Source organism: Musa acuminata, chromosome BXJ3-6 (genome assembly GCF_036884655.1).
Source record: "Musa acuminata AAA Group cultivar baxijiao chromosome BXJ3-6, Cavendish_Baxijiao_AAA, whole genome shotgun sequence".
Taxonomy (NCBI): Eukaryota; Viridiplantae; Streptophyta; class Magnoliopsida; order Zingiberales; family Musaceae; genus Musa; species Musa acuminata.
In genome coordinates, this window is record NC_088354.1 from 11,140,627 (window position 1) to 11,159,437 (window position 18,811).

General features: G+C 40.3%; 4 protein-coding genes across 6 annotated transcripts; 3 read left to right on the top strand and 1 right to left on the bottom strand.

Annotated features, from left to right (window-relative positions):
- Nucleotides 1–900: 900 nt before the first annotated feature.
- LOC135641011 (uncharacterized) lies at nt 901–1,981 on the top strand. The gene is made up of 2 exons (XM_065155967.1): nt 901–1,546; nt 1,834–1,981. Exons 1-2 carry the CDS (start codon nt 1,191–1,193, stop codon nt 1,847–1,849), a joined length of 372 nt encoding a protein of 123 aa, XP_065012039.1. The 5' UTR covers nt 901–1,190; the 3' UTR covers nt 1,850–1,981.
- Nucleotides 1,982–3,345: 1,364 nt separating this feature from the next.
- Nucleotides 3,346–8,725, top strand: LOC135641009 (uncharacterized). 3 transcript variants are annotated; one of them, XR_010497520.1, is made up of 10 exons: nt 3,346–3,827; nt 3,911–4,001; nt 4,099–4,244; nt 4,468–4,711; nt 4,916–5,020; nt 5,092–5,274; nt 6,041–6,242; nt 7,817–8,323; nt 8,447–8,503; nt 8,588–8,725. XR_010497520.1 is itself a non-coding variant. In XM_065155964.1 (9 exons), exons 1-8 carry the CDS (start codon nt 3,460–3,462, stop codon nt 8,305–8,307), a joined length of 1,830 nt encoding a protein of 609 aa, XP_065012036.1. In that variant the 5' UTR covers nt 3,346–3,459; the 3' UTR covers nt 8,308–8,323; nt 8,418–8,445. The 3 variants fall into 3 exon arrangements, 2 of the variants coding, with proteins under 2 accessions (XP_065012036.1, XP_065012035.1); XM_065155964.1 differs by lacking the exons at nt 8,447–8,503; nt 8,588–8,725 and adding an exon at nt 8,418–8,445; XM_065155963.1 differs by lacking the exon at nt 8,588–8,725 and having other exon boundaries at nt 7,817–8,515.
- A 139-nt stretch (nt 8,726–8,864) lies between these two features.
- On the top strand, nt 8,865–11,202 carry LOC103988425 (protein NRT1/ PTR FAMILY 8.1-like). Its single transcript, XM_009406954.3, has 5 exons — nt 8,865–8,996; nt 9,102–9,247; nt 9,334–9,551; nt 9,631–10,181; nt 10,286–11,202. The coding sequence occupies exons 2-5, from the start codon at nt 9,139–9,141 to the stop codon at nt 11,139–11,141; spliced, it is 1,734 nt and encodes a 577-aa protein (XP_009405229.2). The 5' UTR covers nt 8,865–8,996; nt 9,102–9,138; the 3' UTR covers nt 11,142–11,202.
- Nucleotides 11,203–11,471: 269 nt separating this feature from the next.
- Nucleotides 11,472–18,811, bottom strand: LOC135641010 (cytosolic enolase 3-like). The gene is made up of 13 exons (XM_065155965.1): nt 18,567–18,811; nt 18,324–18,478; nt 17,018–17,192; nt 15,436–15,507; nt 15,237–15,353; nt 14,616–14,696; nt 14,144–14,220; nt 13,568–13,671; nt 13,082–13,180; nt 12,905–12,990; nt 12,750–12,836; nt 12,154–12,351; nt 11,472–11,672 (listed from the first exon to the last, which is right to left on the bottom strand). Exons 1-13 carry the CDS (start codon nt 18,669–18,671, stop codon nt 11,604–11,606), a joined length of 1,425 nt encoding a protein of 474 aa, XP_065012037.1. The 5' UTR covers nt 18,672–18,811; the 3' UTR covers nt 11,472–11,603.

Below are 18,811 nucleotides of genomic sequence, written 5' to 3' on the forward strand. Positions count from 1 at the left end.
TGTTCTTTTTGTGTCTTACCTGATTAATCTCAAACTCTTTCCATAATACTGTGTAATCATAATTAGCTTTATTTTTCACTAACTTGACTTCAATTATCATATTACATCCATGTGCATGACAATTATTAATTAAAATTTTAGGGATACTAATTTCACGGATTTTTAAAGTATGGTGAATGTAATCATAAATTATCTTTCTATCTGGAGTAAATGACATAAGTATTTTTGAATAATTGTTGAAGAATTAGTTCAACTTGAAATTACATCAATGATTGAGCGATCATTGAAGTAGGGTGTATTTGGGAACACATTTGAAATGTGAATTGATAATTAATATTTTTAAAAATATTTCAATGAGTCTAGTTGGAACATAACATTATAAATGTTTAAATGTTGCTATCTTAGCATTTCAGTATTTAATATTTATAAAATATTAATATTTTTTCAAAAAAAAAATCTTTTAAAATATTTTATTATAATATCTAAAATTATAAGATTGTTATTATATTATATAATAGAAATTTTAATTTTAATTTTTTTTCTTTCGATTTTTGTCTAAACCTTGTTTTGATTGAAGCATGGCGTATGTGACCAGAACAGACACGGCGGCCGGGTTCATTGTCCCCAGTGCACTGACTTCAAAGTAAGCTTATAAAAAGACCAGAACCAGTGGAATGGTTCAAACGCACGTCTCTTAGTTGTATTTCTCGTCATTTTTTCATTTATTTTTTCCAGATATCTCATTAAAAAAAGTTAATATATGATGAGTTGCTGACTTATGTATTAAAGCTGACAATCTCCGATAAAGTTAAACGGATTGATTAGGCGACAGAAAAATAAAAAGTCATTATCATCCTCAAAATGACACTAAAATACCACTTGTGACATGGTGGTTGGGACAGCCTGAGCCTAAAGCATAAAAAAGATTACGTCACAATTTATGGCTGGCACGACTTTAGTCACGCGGATAAGGAGCGCCTGTATCGATGACGTGGCTTCTCCCTTGCGTGTGCCACGTCGGTCCATCGCCACTTATGTCAGCACTACTCGGGAACGGTATGCCTCCCTAGTGGAGACTCACGACACGAAAAACCGCATCGGCGGAGCGATCGATCGATGAGCTTCTATGTAAGCCCCGAACGCCCCTTCCACCTCGCATTCGTCTCTCTTACGCTCTCAGAGATCCTTGGATGGTGAATGAGCTCCTCCCCTCGTACCGGGACGCGGCGCAGACAGTGGCGTCGCGCGTGCGGGACCTACTCTCACGCATGACATTCAGGGAGAAGGCCGCCTCGATGGCCCAGATCGAGCGCAGCGTTGCCTCCCCCTCCGCCCTCTCCGGCCTCTCCGTCGGGAGCGTCCTCAGCGGCTCTGGGGATCGCGCCTCCCCCAGCGATTGGGCCGACATGATCGATCGGATGCAGCACTGGGCTCTGGCCTCCCGCCTCGGCATCCCCATCCTCTACGCCATCGATTCCGTCCACGGCCACAACAACCTCTACGGCGCCACCATCTTTCCCCATAACGTCGCCCTCGGCGCCATTAGGTCATCCACGCCCTCTTTCCTCCTCTTCCTCTCCATGGAAATTTTCTTGTGCTTTAACAATACGTCCTCGTGTGTATCTCAGAGTAAATAAAAATTTAAAAAATATAAAAAAATAAAAATATATAGTTTGATTAACAATTTATATCTTTTATTATTATTAAAATATATAATAATAATCATATCTAACGGTGTGTCTTGTGGTCATTATGAGGATTAATGGCTCTTCTTAATCACTGTCTTCACTTATTAAGGCTCAGTTTTCATATCTTTATATCAATTCTTGTCAGGAACATCCACTGCTAGCGCGTGAAGCAATCAGAAGGTCCTTAGTTTTGTTAAAGAATGGAAAGGATCCGAAGAAACCAATGCTTCCTCTAGATAAATATGCCAGAAGAATCCTTGTTGATGGCAGACATGCTGATGATATTGGGTGCCAGTGTGGTGGATGGACTGTATCGTGGCAAGGAAGCAGTGGAAAAACAACGATCAGTAGGTTATTTTCTAATTTGTTGGTGGAAAGTCCTCCTTCTCGATTGAGACATGAAATAGGCTTTGACCTGGACATTCTCAAACAGAGTAATTGAGTTCATGGCAATCTTCTATTTGCAGGCACGACTATGTTGGAAGGAATCAGAGATGCAGCAGGAAATGAAACAGAAGATATATGCGATACATCCCCTTCTGAAGCCACTTTATGTGACCAGGAATTCTCATACGCAGTAGTTGCCATTGGGGAGGATGCCCATGCAGAGTCCTCAGGTGACAGAACAGAGCTCGGCATACCCTTTCATACGGTGTCTCTGGTCGCCAGCAAAGTTCCAACGGTGGTGATTGTGGTATCGGGTCGGCCATTGGTGTTCGAGCCGGAATTGTTGGAGAAGATTGATGCTTTGGTTGCAGCTTGGTTGCCTGGAAGCAAGGGAGGGGCCATTGCTGATGTCCTGTTTGGAGGTCACGACTTTGAAGGCGTGCGTGCAGCCTGTAACTTGGTTCAAGTCAGTGGATCAGTTGCCCGTGAATGCTGGGCACATGTTGTCACTGACACATGGATTGAAGATGAATCCGGGCAAAAGAAGCTGATGGAATTGTCCTTCACGTCTCCATTATATCGATATTTCTTGTAAGTAGTAATTTCCAGCTCTGGAGCACGAGGAGTTGTACACAGCTCTTAACCTAGAGATGCTGGAAGTATAATGTCAGAACGAAAGTAAATCTACAAGCCAGGCATTGTATTTGGATGGTGTGGCTGAAAGCTATAGAAAGATATAGATATATGCATTGATGGTAGATAATAAAAAAAAATTGAGTACTACGGAACTGAGAGTTTGAGGATAAATTTAAAACGAAAAGAATATTTGATGATATATTTAAAACAACACCTTTTATTGAAGAATTATCCAATTTAATTGAGGATCTATTTAAATATATTAAATGATCTATTTAAAATTGCACCTATTCTTGGAGGATTATCCAATTTAATCGAGGCCCTCGTGTCGCGATGCTGATGGAATGTTGACCTATGGTGAGGAGGCGGTCGTGTTCTAACTCGACAAGAATATCGATTACGTGGGATGCTGTCTTGCACGTGCCACTAAAGTCGCGATTTTAAAAACGAGTCTCCTTGTAGGCCGTAGCGTCGGTACCCGGATTGACGTGGATCTATATTGGCGAGGAATGGTTGCGACGACTTTAGTTACGACCGAAGTTCCGGCATGAGGGTGTGTGACCGGGTCGGGGTCACTGGAGTCCATATTTAAGTCGGTGCGTAAGTCGTCGCTAAAGGGACAGGGACGACTTTGTATATTCCACTGTGCGGATTCGGCCTGCTTGTTTTCGGAGAGGGCGAGGGAGCGGCTGCGCCTGCATCTTTGTATACTCCTCGTCTTCCCTTGTTGTCTCTCCAAGATTCTTGGATGGCGAATGAGCTGCTCCCTCCGTATCGGGACGCGACGCAGCCCGTGGAGTCGCGCGTGCGGGACTTGCTCTCGCGCATGACCCTCAGGGAGAAGGCCGCCCAGATGGCCCAGATCGAGCGCTGCGTCGCCTCCCCCTCCGCCCTCTCCGGCCTCCCCGTCGGGAGCGTGCTCAGCGCTGGCGGTAGCGCTCCCAGGGAGCGCGCCTCTCCCCGCGACTGGGCCGACATGATCGACCGGATGCAGCACTGGGCTCTGGCTTCCCGCCTCGGTATCCCCATCCTCTACGCCTCCGATGCCGTCCACGGCCACAACAACCTCTACGGCGCCACCATATTTCCCCACAACGTCGCCCTCGGCGCCATTAGGTCCTCCACGCCCTCTTTCCTCTTCTTCCTCCTCCATGGAAATGTTCTTGTGCTTTAACAATACGTCCTCGTGTGGATCTCAGAGACGGCGACCTCGCTCGCAGAATTGGAGAAGCGACGGCCTTGGAGGTGAGGGCTACCGGCATCCACTGGACGTTCGCCCCTTGTGTGGCTGTAAGTGTCATCAAATCAAGAAGTTCTCTCTTTTAGTTATTGTATGTATGACTATGCTGCAGTCCACGAATGAAGGAATTCTTGATTTGTTCCGTAGGTCTGCAGAGATCCCAGGTGGGGGAGATGCTATGAGAGTTACAGCGAGGACACAGATATTGTCCGGACTATGACTTCGATTGTTGCGGGATTGCAGGGATCACCTCCCCTGGGTCACCCTCCAGGTCATCCTTTTCTTGCTGGGAGGTAAATAATCTGCCGAGGCATCAAGGGTCAACAACAACTCCTGTCATAATATACTGCAGGACCAATCTACTCTTAATTTTTCTTTAGGGTTTTCAGACATGCCTTGCTGTCTCTGATTTTGATAGTTGTAAAAGTTCTTGTAATCCGCAACCTATGGGTCCGAAATCCCCCATTCATAAACTATTCATGGCTTTGTTTCTTGATATTCTTGTTCCAATTGCAGGAAGAATGTGATTGCCTGTGCCAAGCACTTCGTTGGGGATGGGGGCACAGATAAAGGAAAGAATGAAGGGAATACAATTTGTACGTTTGAGGAGTTGGAGGCAACTCATATGAAGCCTTATCTCGACTGTCTTGCACAGGGAGTCTCCACAATTATGGCATCATACACTAGTTGGAATGGGAGGCCATTGCATTCAAATCATTATCTTATAACAGAGATTCTAAAGGGCAAGCTAGGTTTCAAGGTACCAATGTTCACTGCTACAGGATTATCTAGTCTTATTTGTTACTCAAGTCACAAACACAAGAACAAAGGATATTGGTGTCAACTATGTTTGCATGTTTGGTCTGTTCTTGAATTTTAGTTTCTTGAAATACTTTTCATTCATTTTGGACCAAATGTTAGCAATTGTGGATAAATAAACTTCTCCTTATTATTTTGATTTCAGGGTTTTGTGATATCAGATTGGGAAGGAATAGATAGGCTATGTCAACCACATGGATCGAATTACCGTTATTGCATTTCTGCTTCAGTTAATGCTGGAATCGACATGGTGATGATTGAAAGAAATATACAGTACATTCAGCAACTTTTATCTTTATTTGCCTACTAACAGTTGTACAGATTATGGTGCCCCACAGATATGAGAAGTTCTTAGAAGATTTGGTTTTTCTAGTGGAATCCGGGAGGATATCCATGTCAAGGATTGATGATGCTGTAGACCGCATCCTGAGGGTGAAATTTGTTGTTGGACTATTTGAGCACCCTTTCTCTGACAGATCTTTGTTTGATGTTGTTGGCTGCAAGGTAAGCTTGATGAATCACAATAAAGTTTGAAATAGTAAAGCAAAAAACATGTATGTCTTTGTGCCACCAGCTTCACCTTTTTTAAACTTCTTTTGTCTTAAACTTCATCAACGGCTTAAGATATTAATCATCTTTTAGATGAACTAACTAAAAAGATAAAAAATGATATAAGACACTAAACAATGAGTACAATTCATCAAAATGATAGCAATGATATATTCAATATGAAAACAGATATACCAGTCATAGAAAATAGCCAATACATATTGTTAAATGAAAATGATGTATAGTCTATTGTTCCTTGTTTAGGTTTCTTCCAAAAATCTACAAAAATTCAAGCTTATTAGGCCACCATTAAGCACAGGATAAAGAATGAGTTCATTAACATGTAGTTCATGTTGTCTCATTATTAAAGAATAATTATGGTAATAATAGTGTGCAACCTGATGGATATTAGAAGTTTGGCCACATGTGAACTATAGTTCCAGCAGAAAACTCGGCAAAGCAGTTTTGTAAAGGCTTCAAATAAGAAGCTCAGAGGCTGTATGAATTAGTAAATTCTTGGCATCATTTATCTGCATAGAAAAATCCTTCTTGTATGCTCAGGGCCTTCCACTTATTAGTGATATGTGCTACTATTGTTTCCTTAATGTGGGTGTCTACATAGTTTTGTGAACAGGCCTATCCTTTTATCTCTTTATTTAATCATTAATCACCATAGAATTTTTTATTTACTTTTTGTTTCTTTATATCATATTTTTATCAGGAACATCAAATTCTAGCACGTGAAGCTGTTAGAAGATCCCTAGTTTTATTAAAAAATGGAAAGGATCTAAAGAAACCAATACTTCCTCTAGACAAAAATGCCAGAAGAATCCTTGTTGCTGGGACACATGCTGATGATATTGGATATCAGTGTGGCGGATGGACCATAACGTGGCATGGAAGTAGTGGAAGAATAACAATCGGTAGGCTATGTTTTGATTGGTTCAGAAAAAAATTCCTTTGCCATATTTTATTTCTTTTCTTTGATTTGGCCTTTGACAGTTTATGGTAACTGGATATTTAAAAACTTCACTGTATTTTGGTCTGTCATGCATGTCTATTGCTTAAGCATACACAACATAATGATTTGGTAAAAGCTTTGTTGCATGTCTTAGCAATGACAGAATCTTTTTCTTATAGTATTTCTCTGTCCCTCCTCCCTGAATATCCTCATCTACTATAACTATTCTCGTATCTACCACAGACAAATTTTCTAATCTTCAACAGGTACCAAGTGGTCGGCCAAATAGTTTTAGGACTTCCTTTATGGTAGCCTAAGCCTGTGAAGCTGAAAGTTGTCTTGCAATATGTTTGTCTGATGTTGTGGTGTCCAACTAGTCAATGGCTGGTCGATCCACATAAACTGCAAAAGCTGAATTTTGTGCATATGTGTGTTCTTGTACTGCATAACAAGAGAGTTGTAGTAATAATATACATCACATAGAAGACTTGCATACATTTGTCCCGGGTTTAACATAGTTTGGCAGGTTAAACTAATCCGTAACAAAAACAGCCAAATATAGCAGGTATTTGTTATTTTCACTATGGATTATTCGACAAAGTAACTTGTTAAACATGATTTTTCTTTGCATCATCTTGCACAAGAATTTGAGGGATCTTTTTGAGGAAAATGTTGATGACCTATGTCATCTACCTAAATACAATAGGTCATATCAAACTACATGCTGAGGCTGTTTATGTTTCTTGGCGGGGCTTTATGGCAGATGAACTGAATTCTAGTTAAGATTGCTATTTCAGATGTTCATGGTGCCAAATTGTCTTCACTTCAAAAATATGTAGTCTTGAAGGTTTATAATATCAATAATACAGTACAGAGAGCGGAACTCATTAGCAGCATCTGACAGATACATTCCAGAGAATATGATAAACAAGAGACAATATTTAATAGGCATCACATAGAACAGAACTTTTGAGTTGTTCATGTCGATTATTGAAGTTCTTCTTGGCGCAAAATGACTGGCATGCACTTGTGACATTTTGGTGAATTGTTCTGAAAGGCTATAATGTCTGCATTTTCTGGGATGGATCTGTTCAAAGTCAAAAGTAATGAACTCTACAAACTGGCATGCCCCAATTTGGAACCAAATGATATAGTGTTAGATAGGCTTGCCTTTGCATGATGATACATGCATGGTTGTTGCTTTGCAAATTAATCCAGTGAATTGTTGTTTTTGAGGTAAGAAATAATTGATATTTTTGTTATGTTCAAGTGATCATACAGTGTAACATACATGTAGTTGCTTTCCTCGAGTAACACATGGACTAATTTGTCAGAATATAGAAAACAAACGAGCAGTTATCGTTCATGACTTGTTCTTTTATGTTGGAAGCCATGCCATATTTTGTATCCTCGCCACAATTTGATTCTCAAGCTCAGCTTTCTTAATTTCAATGGAAGGTTTTATCTTTTCTCAATGTCTATGAGTTGAACATTATCAATGGAGTAAATAAGTTCATGCCAATTTTACATTTGCAGGCACAACCGTGTTGGAAGCAATTAGAGAAGCAGCAGGAAATGAAACAGAAGTTGTATACGAGAAATGCCCATCTGAAGCCACCTTTTCTGATCGGGAATACTCGTACGCGATAGTTGCCATTGGGGAGGATGCATATGCAGAGTTTTTAGGTGACAGAACCGAGCTTGGCATACCATTTGATGGTGCCACTATGATCTCTCTGGTTGCCGGTAAGGTTCCCACGGTGGTGATTGTGATATCAGGTAGGCCATTGGTTTTTGAGCCAGAATTGTTGGACAAGATCGACGCCCTGGTTGCAGCTTGGTTACCTGGAAGTGAGGGAGGGGGCATTGCTGATGTCCTATTTGGAGATTACGACTTCGAAGGTGTGCTGCCCATAACTTGGTTCAAGTCAGTCGACCAGTTACCCATGAATGCTGGGCACAATGCCTATGATCCCCTGTTTCCACTGGGATATGGGCTGAAGATGAATCTAGACAACAGAAGCTGATGGAGTTGTCCTTCAGGTCTGCATTCTACGATGTTCCTTCCTGTATCGTGATTTATTTTGAAGTACATTTATTTGTATTGATAACAAGTGTAGCCCCATGCAATTACCAGCTCTGAAGCAGGACGATTTGTTTTCTCAGGCACAGAGCCATATATATATATTCATATGTCAGGACAATAATAAACCTGCAAACCAGGTATTGTATTTAGATGATTGCTAAACTCCATCCTTGTGGTGTCAAATAAGTTTTAATCTCATCAATTTGGTTTGATTCGCATAGGAAGAGAGAATAAAGAAGGGCCCGTGATTGATAATTATAATCGGTTTTATTGGTACCGCCTCTCACTGCTAAGCGTAGGAACGCGTGCCATCTCCCGACGGCTATCATCAGGACATCAATGTCTTCTCTGGAAGCGTGTCCTCCTTCAATTCTTCAAAGACAGCAGCGAACTACCAACAGTGTGGTGATCGATATCATTTTTGTTTGGTCTTGGAAGAAAGCTTTCCTTATACAATAGAAGGGCGTGCAAGAGCCTCTAATTTCCTCTGGCGTATTTGTCAAGTGGTCGGTCTTTATAAACAACCCCTTCGCGAGCTCATCGGACTCGAGAGAGACGGTGAGTGCCTGATCGGAGGAGCAGGAATAGAGAGAGAGAGTGAGAGTTTCATCTGCCCAGAATCTGTTCGAGGTATGGTCGAAGATTAACACTCGTCTCGTACAATTCTTCCTCATTTCCAGTGTGTGTGTATGTGTGTTGATCCTTGTTGATATTATTATTAATGCTTTTATGCAGGTGAAGTATTATTATTCATAAGGATCGCTTCAAGCCGATGGGGGAAGGCGAAGATATATACACGAAAGATGGAACGACTGATCTCCATGGGAACCCTGCGATCAAGAAGGACACTGGAAATTGGAGGGCTTGTCCCTACATTCTTGGTACGGTTCTCTTGTTCTCGTAACCATGTATGTGCTTTGTGCAGCCAGCTACTGTATAAATATTCATGTCGTGCTGCCTGTCTCAGCAAACGAATGCTGCGAGAGGCTGGCATACTATGGCATGAGCACCAACCTGGTGAACTACATGAAGGATCGTCTCCACCAAGGGAATGCTACTGCAGCAAACAATGTCACCGACTGGTCCGGTACATGCTATGTCATGCCACTCCTTGGGGCGTTTATAGCTGATGCCTACGCTGGACGATACTGGACGATTGCCATCTTCATGATCATCTACATCTTGGTGAGGAACTCGCATCCCTATGATTCTTGTGCTGGAGGTCTCACTCAGGTTCTGGACACTGTGATCTACTCGACTGCAGGGTCTGACACTACTGACGTTGACTGCATCAGTAAAAGGCCTGGAACCTACTTGTCACAGTGGCGTCTGTGATCCAACGAGAGCACAAACTGCGGTGGTCTTCACATCCCTTTATCTTATTGCACTGGCAACAGGAGGAATCAAGCCATGCGTCTCCTCCTTCGGCGCTGACCAATTCGATGAAACGGACGAGTCGGAGAAGAAGAGGAAGAGCTCCTTCTTCAACTGGTTCTACTTCTCCATCAACATAGGCTCGCTGGTGGCTGCTTCTGTGCTGGTATGGATACAGACGAACGTGGGGTGGGGTTGGGGGTTTGGGATCCCGGCCGTCGCGATGGCTGTTGCGGTCGTGAGCTTTTTCTTGGGCACACCATTGTACAGGCACCAGAAGCCAGGAGGAAGCCCTCTTACACGTATTGCCCAGGTTATGGTGGCATCCTTGAGGAAATCTGGAGTGAAGCTACCCGCAAATAAGTCACTGCTGTATGAAATCACACGGGAAGACTCTGCCATACGAGGTAGCCGCAAAATGGATCACACGGACCAATTGAAGTAAGTCCACTGGAACTACTACTCCTTTGATATGATGACGCTTTCTGATCTTAGTGTTCTCCGTCTCTGCTAATTAAGCATGCATGCTTTGTGGGATCCTCCAGGTTCCTGGACAAGGCTGCAGTGCAGACTCAAGAGGACAAGATCAACGGCGCGGTGAACCCATGGAGGCTGTGCACGGTCACCCAAGTCGAGGAGCTGAAGAGCATCGTGCGCCTCCTCCCCATCTGGGCGAGCGGCATCGTCTTCTCCACCGTCTACAGCCAGATGGGCACCATGTTCGTGCTGCAAGGCAACACCCTGGATCGCCACATGGGCCCCCGCTTCGAGATCCCGTCAGCCTCGCTCTCCATCTTCGACACCATCAGCGTCATCGTCTGGGTTCCCATCTACGACCGCGTCGTCGTTCCGGTGGCCCGAAGGTATACGGGTCGGGAACGGGGCTTCACCCACCTGACGCGCATGGGCGTCGGCCTGGTGATCTCCATCTTCGCCATGTCGTCCGCTGGCGTTCTCGAGGTCGCGAGGCTCCGGGTGGTGGCGCGGCACAAGCGGTACGATGGTGTCTATGTTCCCATGTCCGTGTTCTGGCAGGTGCCTCAGTACGTCATCGTGGGGGCAGCCGAGGTCTTCACCTTCATCGGACAGCTGGAGTTCTTCTACGACCAGGCGCCTGACGCGATGAGGAGCATGTGTTCCGCCCTGTCGCTCACCACGGCGGCGCTCGGAAACTACTTGAGCAGCTTGCTTGTTACCATCGTCTCACGCATCACCACGAAGAACGGGAAGCCCGGATGGATTCCGGACGACCTCGACCGCGGCCACCTCGACTATTTCTTCGGGCTCCTGGCCGTCCTCAGCCTCGTGAACTTTGGCGTGTATCTTGTGATGGCGAAATGGTATACCTACAAGAAGGCAATAGATAATGAGACGAAGGCAGAAGCACCTAATGACATGTGATGTCGATGGCACCTATATTGTCAATCAATGCTTTTTTTTTTTTGGCTCCATGGAGCAAATATGTTTTTAGTTACATAACGAAATCTTGATATGCTTTCGACTTTTAGTTTGCTGTCTGTCACACAGCGAAATCTTGATATGCTTTTTAATTTACATCAAGAATTTTAAACAAGAGGACATCAACCAACCTTGAGAAAAATACCTCCAACCAAGCAATGTTTTCTCAAGTTCAGTTTTAACAGCCACAAGTTAGTCGACAAAGCGCACCTCATCAAGATATGTTAACCAATCATCATTCGAAATCTGTGCATCTTTCCTCACTAGCCAAACTCGAAAAACGCAGCCAGGTATTTTTTAACCAATAAATACGTCATAATCTATTTAAACAACATGATTTGAGCAGCAAAATTTGCACAGGAGATTATCCAAGGCGAGATTGTGGAAAAGACAACCTGCCTGCAATCACGGGCATTTCCAATTTTCTCCAGCATAGATGGCCTGGTTTCCAAGTTCTTCCTCAATTCTAAGTAGCTGCAGTGTTAAAAAAGAAAATGTCAGCATACACACTAAATAAATATTAGAACGCCGCTATCTGGCGTAATTTTCAAACAAAAAAGAAGTCAACATAGTAGCTTGTAATAATCCACTTCCAATTCAACAGAAACAATCCTTGATTCGATGAAATCTTAGAAAAGAATAGACACATTAGTAAATGAATGGGATTATGAAAAACATAAATGATAAGATGCATAATAGCACGAGACCCATTTTAAAGCAAAAAATCTTTCTTTAACAAAGGCTCAGCATGTGGTTGGTTGGTATCTATCCTAGAAAACATGCAAACTCCTCATTATGGCAACAACTATTTGCTTTGCGCAAAAAGGCACAAAGCAATATATGCCCATTGGTAGTTTAATTAAAGTGACCCAATCTTAGTGTTCATAGTCAACATCTTAATGGTTGAAATGAGCCACATTAATATGATCTTCTTATTTATTAGGAACGGACCAACCTGATTGTATTTTGCAAGCCGCTCACCCCGACAAGGTGCACCAGCTTTTACTTGACCAGTGGCAAGCCCAACTGCTAAATCAGCAATGAATGTCTCTTCGGTCTCTCCAGATCTATGAGAAATGATGACTCCCCATTGAGCATCCTTTGCTTGCTTAACAACTTCTATAGCCTCCGTGACAGTACCAACCTGATTTACCTGTATCATAATCCAGATCCAGAATAATCATATCAAGCTTATGAGATTAAGAATTCAACAAACAATCATTTACGTCAGTCAAGGTACATCCTAGTTTTGATTCAATTTCTTTTTCTGATTCGATTAATGCAATTGTTTGAAATTAACCATATTAGGTCCTTAATCAATTTGTCAAGTGAATTCAATTCTAAAATATTGGTATTGCTAATTTTCCTGATCTAAGGCTTATATTTTTGAACAGCCATGACAAAAATCAATGTATGGTTTGTTAATGCCACCAACTTTTACCCAAACCATTTTTGAACTACATTTAAAGAAAGTAAACTATCCAAGACAGTTATTATACTTCTATCATAGACATTGCTAAAGCCATGTGCGTGCTCAGATCAGCAGGTTACCTTGAGAAGAAGCGCATTGCAAGTATACTCATTTACTGCCCGCTCAATGCGTTTAGGATTTGACATCAATAAGTCATCTCCAACTACCTGCAAAATGTTCTATCAAGAGCTGTTCTTTATCTTTAGCCCAGAAGTACTCGGAACAAGGAATGCACCTGGCATAACCCCAAGGCAGAGAACAACTTTGTGTGTTCCCAGTCCTCCTTGTCAAAGGGCTGCTCAATAGAAACAATTGGATATTCTAGTAGAAATGTAATTTGTCAATTAGATCAATGTTGCTTTCCATAATTTCAATAGTGACCTAAAAATAATCAACAAGGCAGATGACTTACCTGTACACAGCTTAGTATACAACTCGAGCATATCTTCCCCTGTTTTGAAATCTTGTCCTGATTTCCCTGGTGTTTTGAAGTCTAAATCATACTTCTTTCCTGATAAGAGCAAAAATATTTTTAGTTGTCTACTGACATCATAATGCACCTGGTGTCACATTAAAATAGCAACCAATCACAAACTACACATAGTTCGGATAATTCAAATGAATGGTTAAGGAGCAACTGCTCATTTATTATTTCTCCACACTAAAATTTTTTCCTGATATATTTTGCATTTTGAAATCTAACATGTTTCATTGCAGAATAAATCAATTAAATAAATCATTTATGCACATTGATATCTGAAATTTAAATTTAGGCACATTGACATCATGTTTCATGATGCCGTTATTTCCGATAACAGGAAACACTGAGCAAAATTAACATGCCATATTTGAAATTTAAATAGATAAAATGGAACTAAGTTTCTTGCATTGCATTTACCGATGCAAAAATCAGTAGCACCAACATCTATTGCCATCTTAATTCTTCCATTATATCCTGCTCTGTCAATTGCCTCCTTAACAAGATCCAAGCACTCCGTGATGCTGATGCCCAAAAAAACAATTAGCTAGTCCAAATAAGTTCTAAGAGAGAACAAATTTACATAGCAAGTAGAATATTCAGGTCTACTTAAGGACAATTGTGCCAATCAGAATGTGATGGCATGAGTCAAGATGTATTGTGGCAGAAATGTAATCAAATGTACTATGCCAGCCCATGCCTAAGGCATTCAATTATGTCTAGACTAATTTTTGGTCTATGTTGATTAACATAGGGGCATGCCATCTGGCAGAGCACAGTATTCTACCATGCCAAAAAGGTATTGGTACATCCTTGTGCTGTGAAACAACTATCCTTGAGCCAAAAAAGATCTTCAGAAAAACCACCATGCACTATATTTTTATTTTTGGAAACTAAAAGAAAGCCTTGCAACCAATGGAGCAAATAGCTTTACTGGTAGGGATTGTATTCTAGTTAGTTTCATATTTAATGTCATAAAAGAATGGTATAACTTGCCTTGAGATATTTGGAGCAAATCCACCATCATCACCAACATTATACCCAACTGAACCATATTTCTCCATAATAATAGCCTGTAGTTCAGCCAAACCATGTGAAGAGCAGCCAGATTAGTTGAGGCTGGAAAATATATAGTGAAAACCAGAATAATCAAGTAGAAGAATCCTTTGAAATGGTACAATGAGTGAGGAATTAAAGAAAAATTCTAGAACTGCATTGCTGTAGTATATTGTAAGAAAATGAAACAAAAGGTTAAAAAAAACCTCAAATTAACAATATCAACTATTTAGATAAAACATATTGCATGTGATGCTTGAAACACCTAAAACCAAGAAACAATAGTCAGATGCAGTAGAAAATCTATCACTGAAACTCTACCTTCAAGAGGTTATATGAGCAAGTTGTTATTTTCAGAAGAATCAAATATTGCAAAAGAATAACATAACACTAAGAAGTTGATTTTGAGTACCTTTAAGTGATGATATGTTTCAGAACCCATCTGCATTGCTTCCTGAAAGCTATTTGCACCAACTGGAAGAATCATAATTTCCTGAAAGTGTAGTAATTGACAGTCAGTTTTTAACTTCTCACCAAATAAATTAATCAGAAAAAAAATTATGCCATGAGTTGATAAAGTTTTCAACATCAGAAAGAGGGAAATTTAAAAATAAAAATGCCAAGCAAGTATTTTGAAATGAAAGTTGATAAATCTTAGTCTGAACACATGGAGTGATATGAAAAAAGAATTTCTAGCAAGCACAGAACTGTTTCATATGTGAATCATTCAACAGTGCTAGTGCTATTGACATACGTCTTAACAGTAGCAAAGGAAACAAAAAATGCCACTGAATTTAAACATACTGAATTTAGCAGAAATGCAATTAAACAGAAAGCACACTGAATTTGCATAAAAACACACTGAATTTAAACAAATGTGGGCTAAATTAAACATGGCTAATTGAATAACTTGATGCATCACTCTTTTGATTGGTCCAACTATGTTAAGATGTTAATAGCCTCTCATCCATACATATCAATTATCTAGCAAAAGAGAATTGGTCTCAAAAATCACGACTAATACAGGCAATACCTGAACAGCCAGATTGTTCTCAGCATGTTTTCCACCACTTATGACTGTGATGGCTGGAACAGGAAGAACTGGATTGCTTTTACCAGAAAGATCAGCAATATGCTTATACAATGGAACCTGAACATACAAGAAGAAATTGAACAAAGGTGTAGATAAATGAAACAGAAAATCCAACAGCCAAGTCAAAATTATATTGTGCCTCTTTTTCAGCAGCACCAGCTTTACAGGCAGCAATTGACACAGCTAACATTGCATTCGCTCCAAGCTCAGCCTGCAAAATGTAGCCTACTAATAATATCCTGCTTTTATCATAAGCATTCTGTAAATACAGACGAGACTATTAATAATGAAACAAGATACAAAATCCAATCCCTCAAATATGATATCCAGACAGATCAAGGGATCATCTGTTACCATGTTAAATGCTTAATGCCATTTATTCCCTAAGAAACATGAAAAATATATGAGTTAAGGATAAACATGTAGTAGCTAACAAATAAATTCTGCAAGTAAGAACAGTTATCCACTGGCAAAAGAAAGAAATCAAGTGGCTTAATACAAAAAACAAAGGCATTGGATGAAAATCAAAATATACATACAATATATAAATAAATAAAGGTTAAATGTTAATCTAGCAACAAAAGAAGAAAAAATCATATAAATAAAAAGCAACAGAATTAGGAATATCTCCAAATTAATAAAGAAAAATTGATGATAAGCAAGAGGACTCTACAAGACTACCAATTTTCAGCATGCAATCTTAATTATTTTGCTTTCATCATAACCATTCTTTTCCTTTCGTCTACTCAGTCCATTCATCTCTTTTCGAAGTGTAAACTTTCTCTTATGCATTTATCGCACAAAATTGATCCAATGCTGTACTTGACGAACAAAAGAATGTCCTTTTCGAAGTGTAAACTTAATTGTCTGTATGATATTCTTTTAGCTGGTGATTTCTTTTCTTTCATTTGCCAAAAATAATTTCAAAGAGATAAATAACAATGATAATAGTCAAGTTACAAAGGTATAAGAAAAGTCTTTGATAAATAATAATGATAATAGTCAATTTAGAAAGGTAAACAAATAAATTATTTCTTCAGAAAAAGCAATAAGGTTTGGAGTCTCGAGGTTTGAAGACATTAGCAAAAACTTCGATCGTATCATAAACTCTTCAAGTAATTGTTGATTTGTATCTTGCTATTCATGGTTGACAGAAACATTAACACAAAATTGCAGTCTCCATTAAATAGAAAAATCTGAATTTGCCTTTCATGGACTAAAACTAAAGAAAATAACTTAACAAGTAACTACACAATGGATAAAATTGTCTGATACTTCAAGCATTGAGCTTAATTTAAGGACAATAACAGGTTAACCAACCACTAATATATTTTCGACACTCAGAAGAATTTAATCCAACACCCTTGCATCCAGATGATCAAAAGTTCTTAGCAAAAGGAACAGAGATATAAAGTAAAGTCTTGTAAAGATAATGAATTCTGCATAATAAAGAGATGAAAGTGATCTCATTGACAGTAAGCATCAATAAGAAAATGCAAACATCTCCATGGACCATCAACAAAATAAATAAATCTATAAAGAATGCATGAGAGTTAGAACAAGTGCTACAACAATACAATCTGATTTTCCTTTGTAACTAAACTGCCAAAGTAACATAAGCCTAGAAATCATGAGATATTTTCAGCATGGAAGACTTTAGAAACATGCAAGCAAGAATGGCCAAAGCAATAAAGTTATGTTATCAACAAAAAAAGACTTACTTTATACTCAGTTTTGTCCAAGTCCATCATTGCCTGATCTATTTGGACTTGGAGTAGGGGGTCCATGCCAATTAAGGCTTCAGAAATCTTCTCATTGATCATATTGACAGCTTTTAAAACACCCTTACCAAGATACTTCCCTTTGTCACCATCACGTAATTCAACAGCTTCGTACCTGAGTTTAGACAATAAAGACAGTGATCAACATGAAATATTATAATTGAGGTGCTAGGATTCAGATAAGGCATGAACGAATTTATTGAGTGATGACTCCTTTTGACAGCAAAACAATTGACAGTTTCTTAATGTGAAGCAATTATATGAAAGCAGGGGAAAATATCAAGGTGCGTTTCATTGCACAAACATTTTGTCAATTACTAACATCAGATGAATGCAAAATGAAACTGTGACAACCTGTACAGATGATGCCATGGTCCTTGTTTGCATGACAATGCAACAACGGCTAACAGGACACTAGCCAAGCACTCTTTGAACCTTCATTCCAGTATAATGTGCAGTACTAACATTAATATCTAGTACTTCCAATGACATGAGATAAGTGGGTTTTTGTGTGGTTGCTAATCTTAGCGGTGCTTTATAAAGTAACAAGCTAAATTAACAAAGTACTTCCAATGAGATGGTCCTTGTTTTATGGGGAACATTAAAATTAACAAGCTAGTCTTTCTTAAGGTAAGATGGAAAACCTCAAATACATTTCATAATAAATGAAATGTGTAGAGTACAGAAAATATGTAGTAAGACAACACATATGGCAAGAACCATATTTCTGGTACTAAGAAATGAATATCTAGAATAGAAAATATTCAAACTGCAAGGTGCTAACTGAATCTTTGAGAAGAGCAGGATCCTCCAAAATTAGGATATAAAGAAAAAAAAAAGTGATTTTGTATGTGATTTCTCAGGGTCAGTTCTTCGAGTCCTTCATTAAGATCCTCACATATTCAATGATGATCACATTTGTGGAAGCCTATTGTGAACATTTTTCGGGCTAAACCTTCTAACCGGATTGGATAAGGGCCAAGAATCACATTCGGTTGCTTCTGATAGAAAATTCTGCATCAGAATCGACTGCCACATTACTATTTTTATGCAAAAGATATGTTGATTAAAATGCATCTAGGTTCCAGAAATCGTTCACACAGAAAGCCCCAAGAGATGGATTGAATCGATGCGATTCAACAACCACACAAGAACGGTGACGATCACCCAAGAAAGCAACTAATGAGCGTTAAAAGATTTGGGAGCATGATTGGATCACTAAGGAGGAGGAAGACGGTTCACGTACATTCCAGCGGACGCACCGCTGGGAACCGAGGCGCGATACATGCCCTTGTTGGTGTAGAGGTCGACTTCCACGGTGGGGATCCCTCGGCTGTCCAAGATCTGCCGCGCTTTGATCTTGGTGATGACGGGAGGGACGGCCTTCCGCATGTGATTGGACTGCAGAACGAACAGAGGCGACGATGAAATCAAACGACAAAACAAACCCAAGAAGAGGAGATGGGGAGGTGGTGAGGGGAATAGGTACGATGAAGAGGACGGGGTCGGAGGCCTTGGCCCTGACGGCGGCATTGACGGCGTCCTCGATCTTCCGAGAGAGCAAGTGCTTGTCGAGATACTCCTGCACCGACATCTCCCCTTCTTTCTTCTCTTGCTTCGCCTTTCTTCTCCTCCGTCGTCGTCGTCGTCTTCGCCTCCACGAAACCCAACGAGAATTCCAGAGAGAGAGTTACGGTGGCTGATTAGATGATGGTGCTTGATGAGGTCGCGTCA

Bases quoted from the DNA above. Each gene is read 5' to 3' on its own strand.
- LOC103988425 (XM_009406954.3), top strand. From the start codon at position 9,139: ATGGGGGAAGGCGAAGATATATACACGAAAGATGGAACGACTGATCTC. The intron at 9,248-9,333 runs GTACGGTTCTCT...TGCCTGTCTCAG, and splicing joins GGCTTGTCCCTACATTCTTG to CAAACGAATGCTGCGAGAGG. The intron at 10,182-10,285 runs GTAAGTCCACTG...GGGATCCTCCAG, and splicing joins GATCACACGGACCAATTGAA to GTTCCTGGACAAGGCTGCAG.
- LOC135641009 (XM_065155963.1), top strand. From the start codon at position 3,460: ATGGCGAATGAGCTGCTCCCTCCGTATCGGGACGCGACGCAGCCCGTG. The intron at 3,828-3,910 runs GTCCTCCACGCC...TGTGGATCTCAG, and splicing joins GTCGCCCTCGGCGCCATTAG to AGACGGCGACCTCGCTCGCA. The intron at 4,002-4,098 runs GTAAGTGTCATC...TTTGTTCCGTAG, and splicing joins CGTTCGCCCCTTGTGTGGCT to GTCTGCAGAGATCCCAGGTG.
- LOC135641011 (XM_065155967.1), top strand. From the start codon at position 1,191: ATGGTGAATGAGCTCCTCCCCTCGTACCGGGACGCGGCGCAGACAGTG.
- LOC135641010 (XM_065155965.1), bottom strand. From the start codon at position 18,671: ATGTCGGTGCAGGAGTATCTCGACAAGCACTTGCTCTCTCGGAAGATC. The intron at 13,672-14,143 runs GCAAGTTATACC...TTTGGGCATCAG, and splicing joins TTTGCTCCAAATATCTCAAG to CATCACGGAGTGCTTGGATC. The intron at 13,181-13,567 runs GTAAATGCAATG...TGCTCTTATCAG, and splicing joins TGCTACTGATTTTTGCATCG to GAAAGAAGTATGATTTAGAC.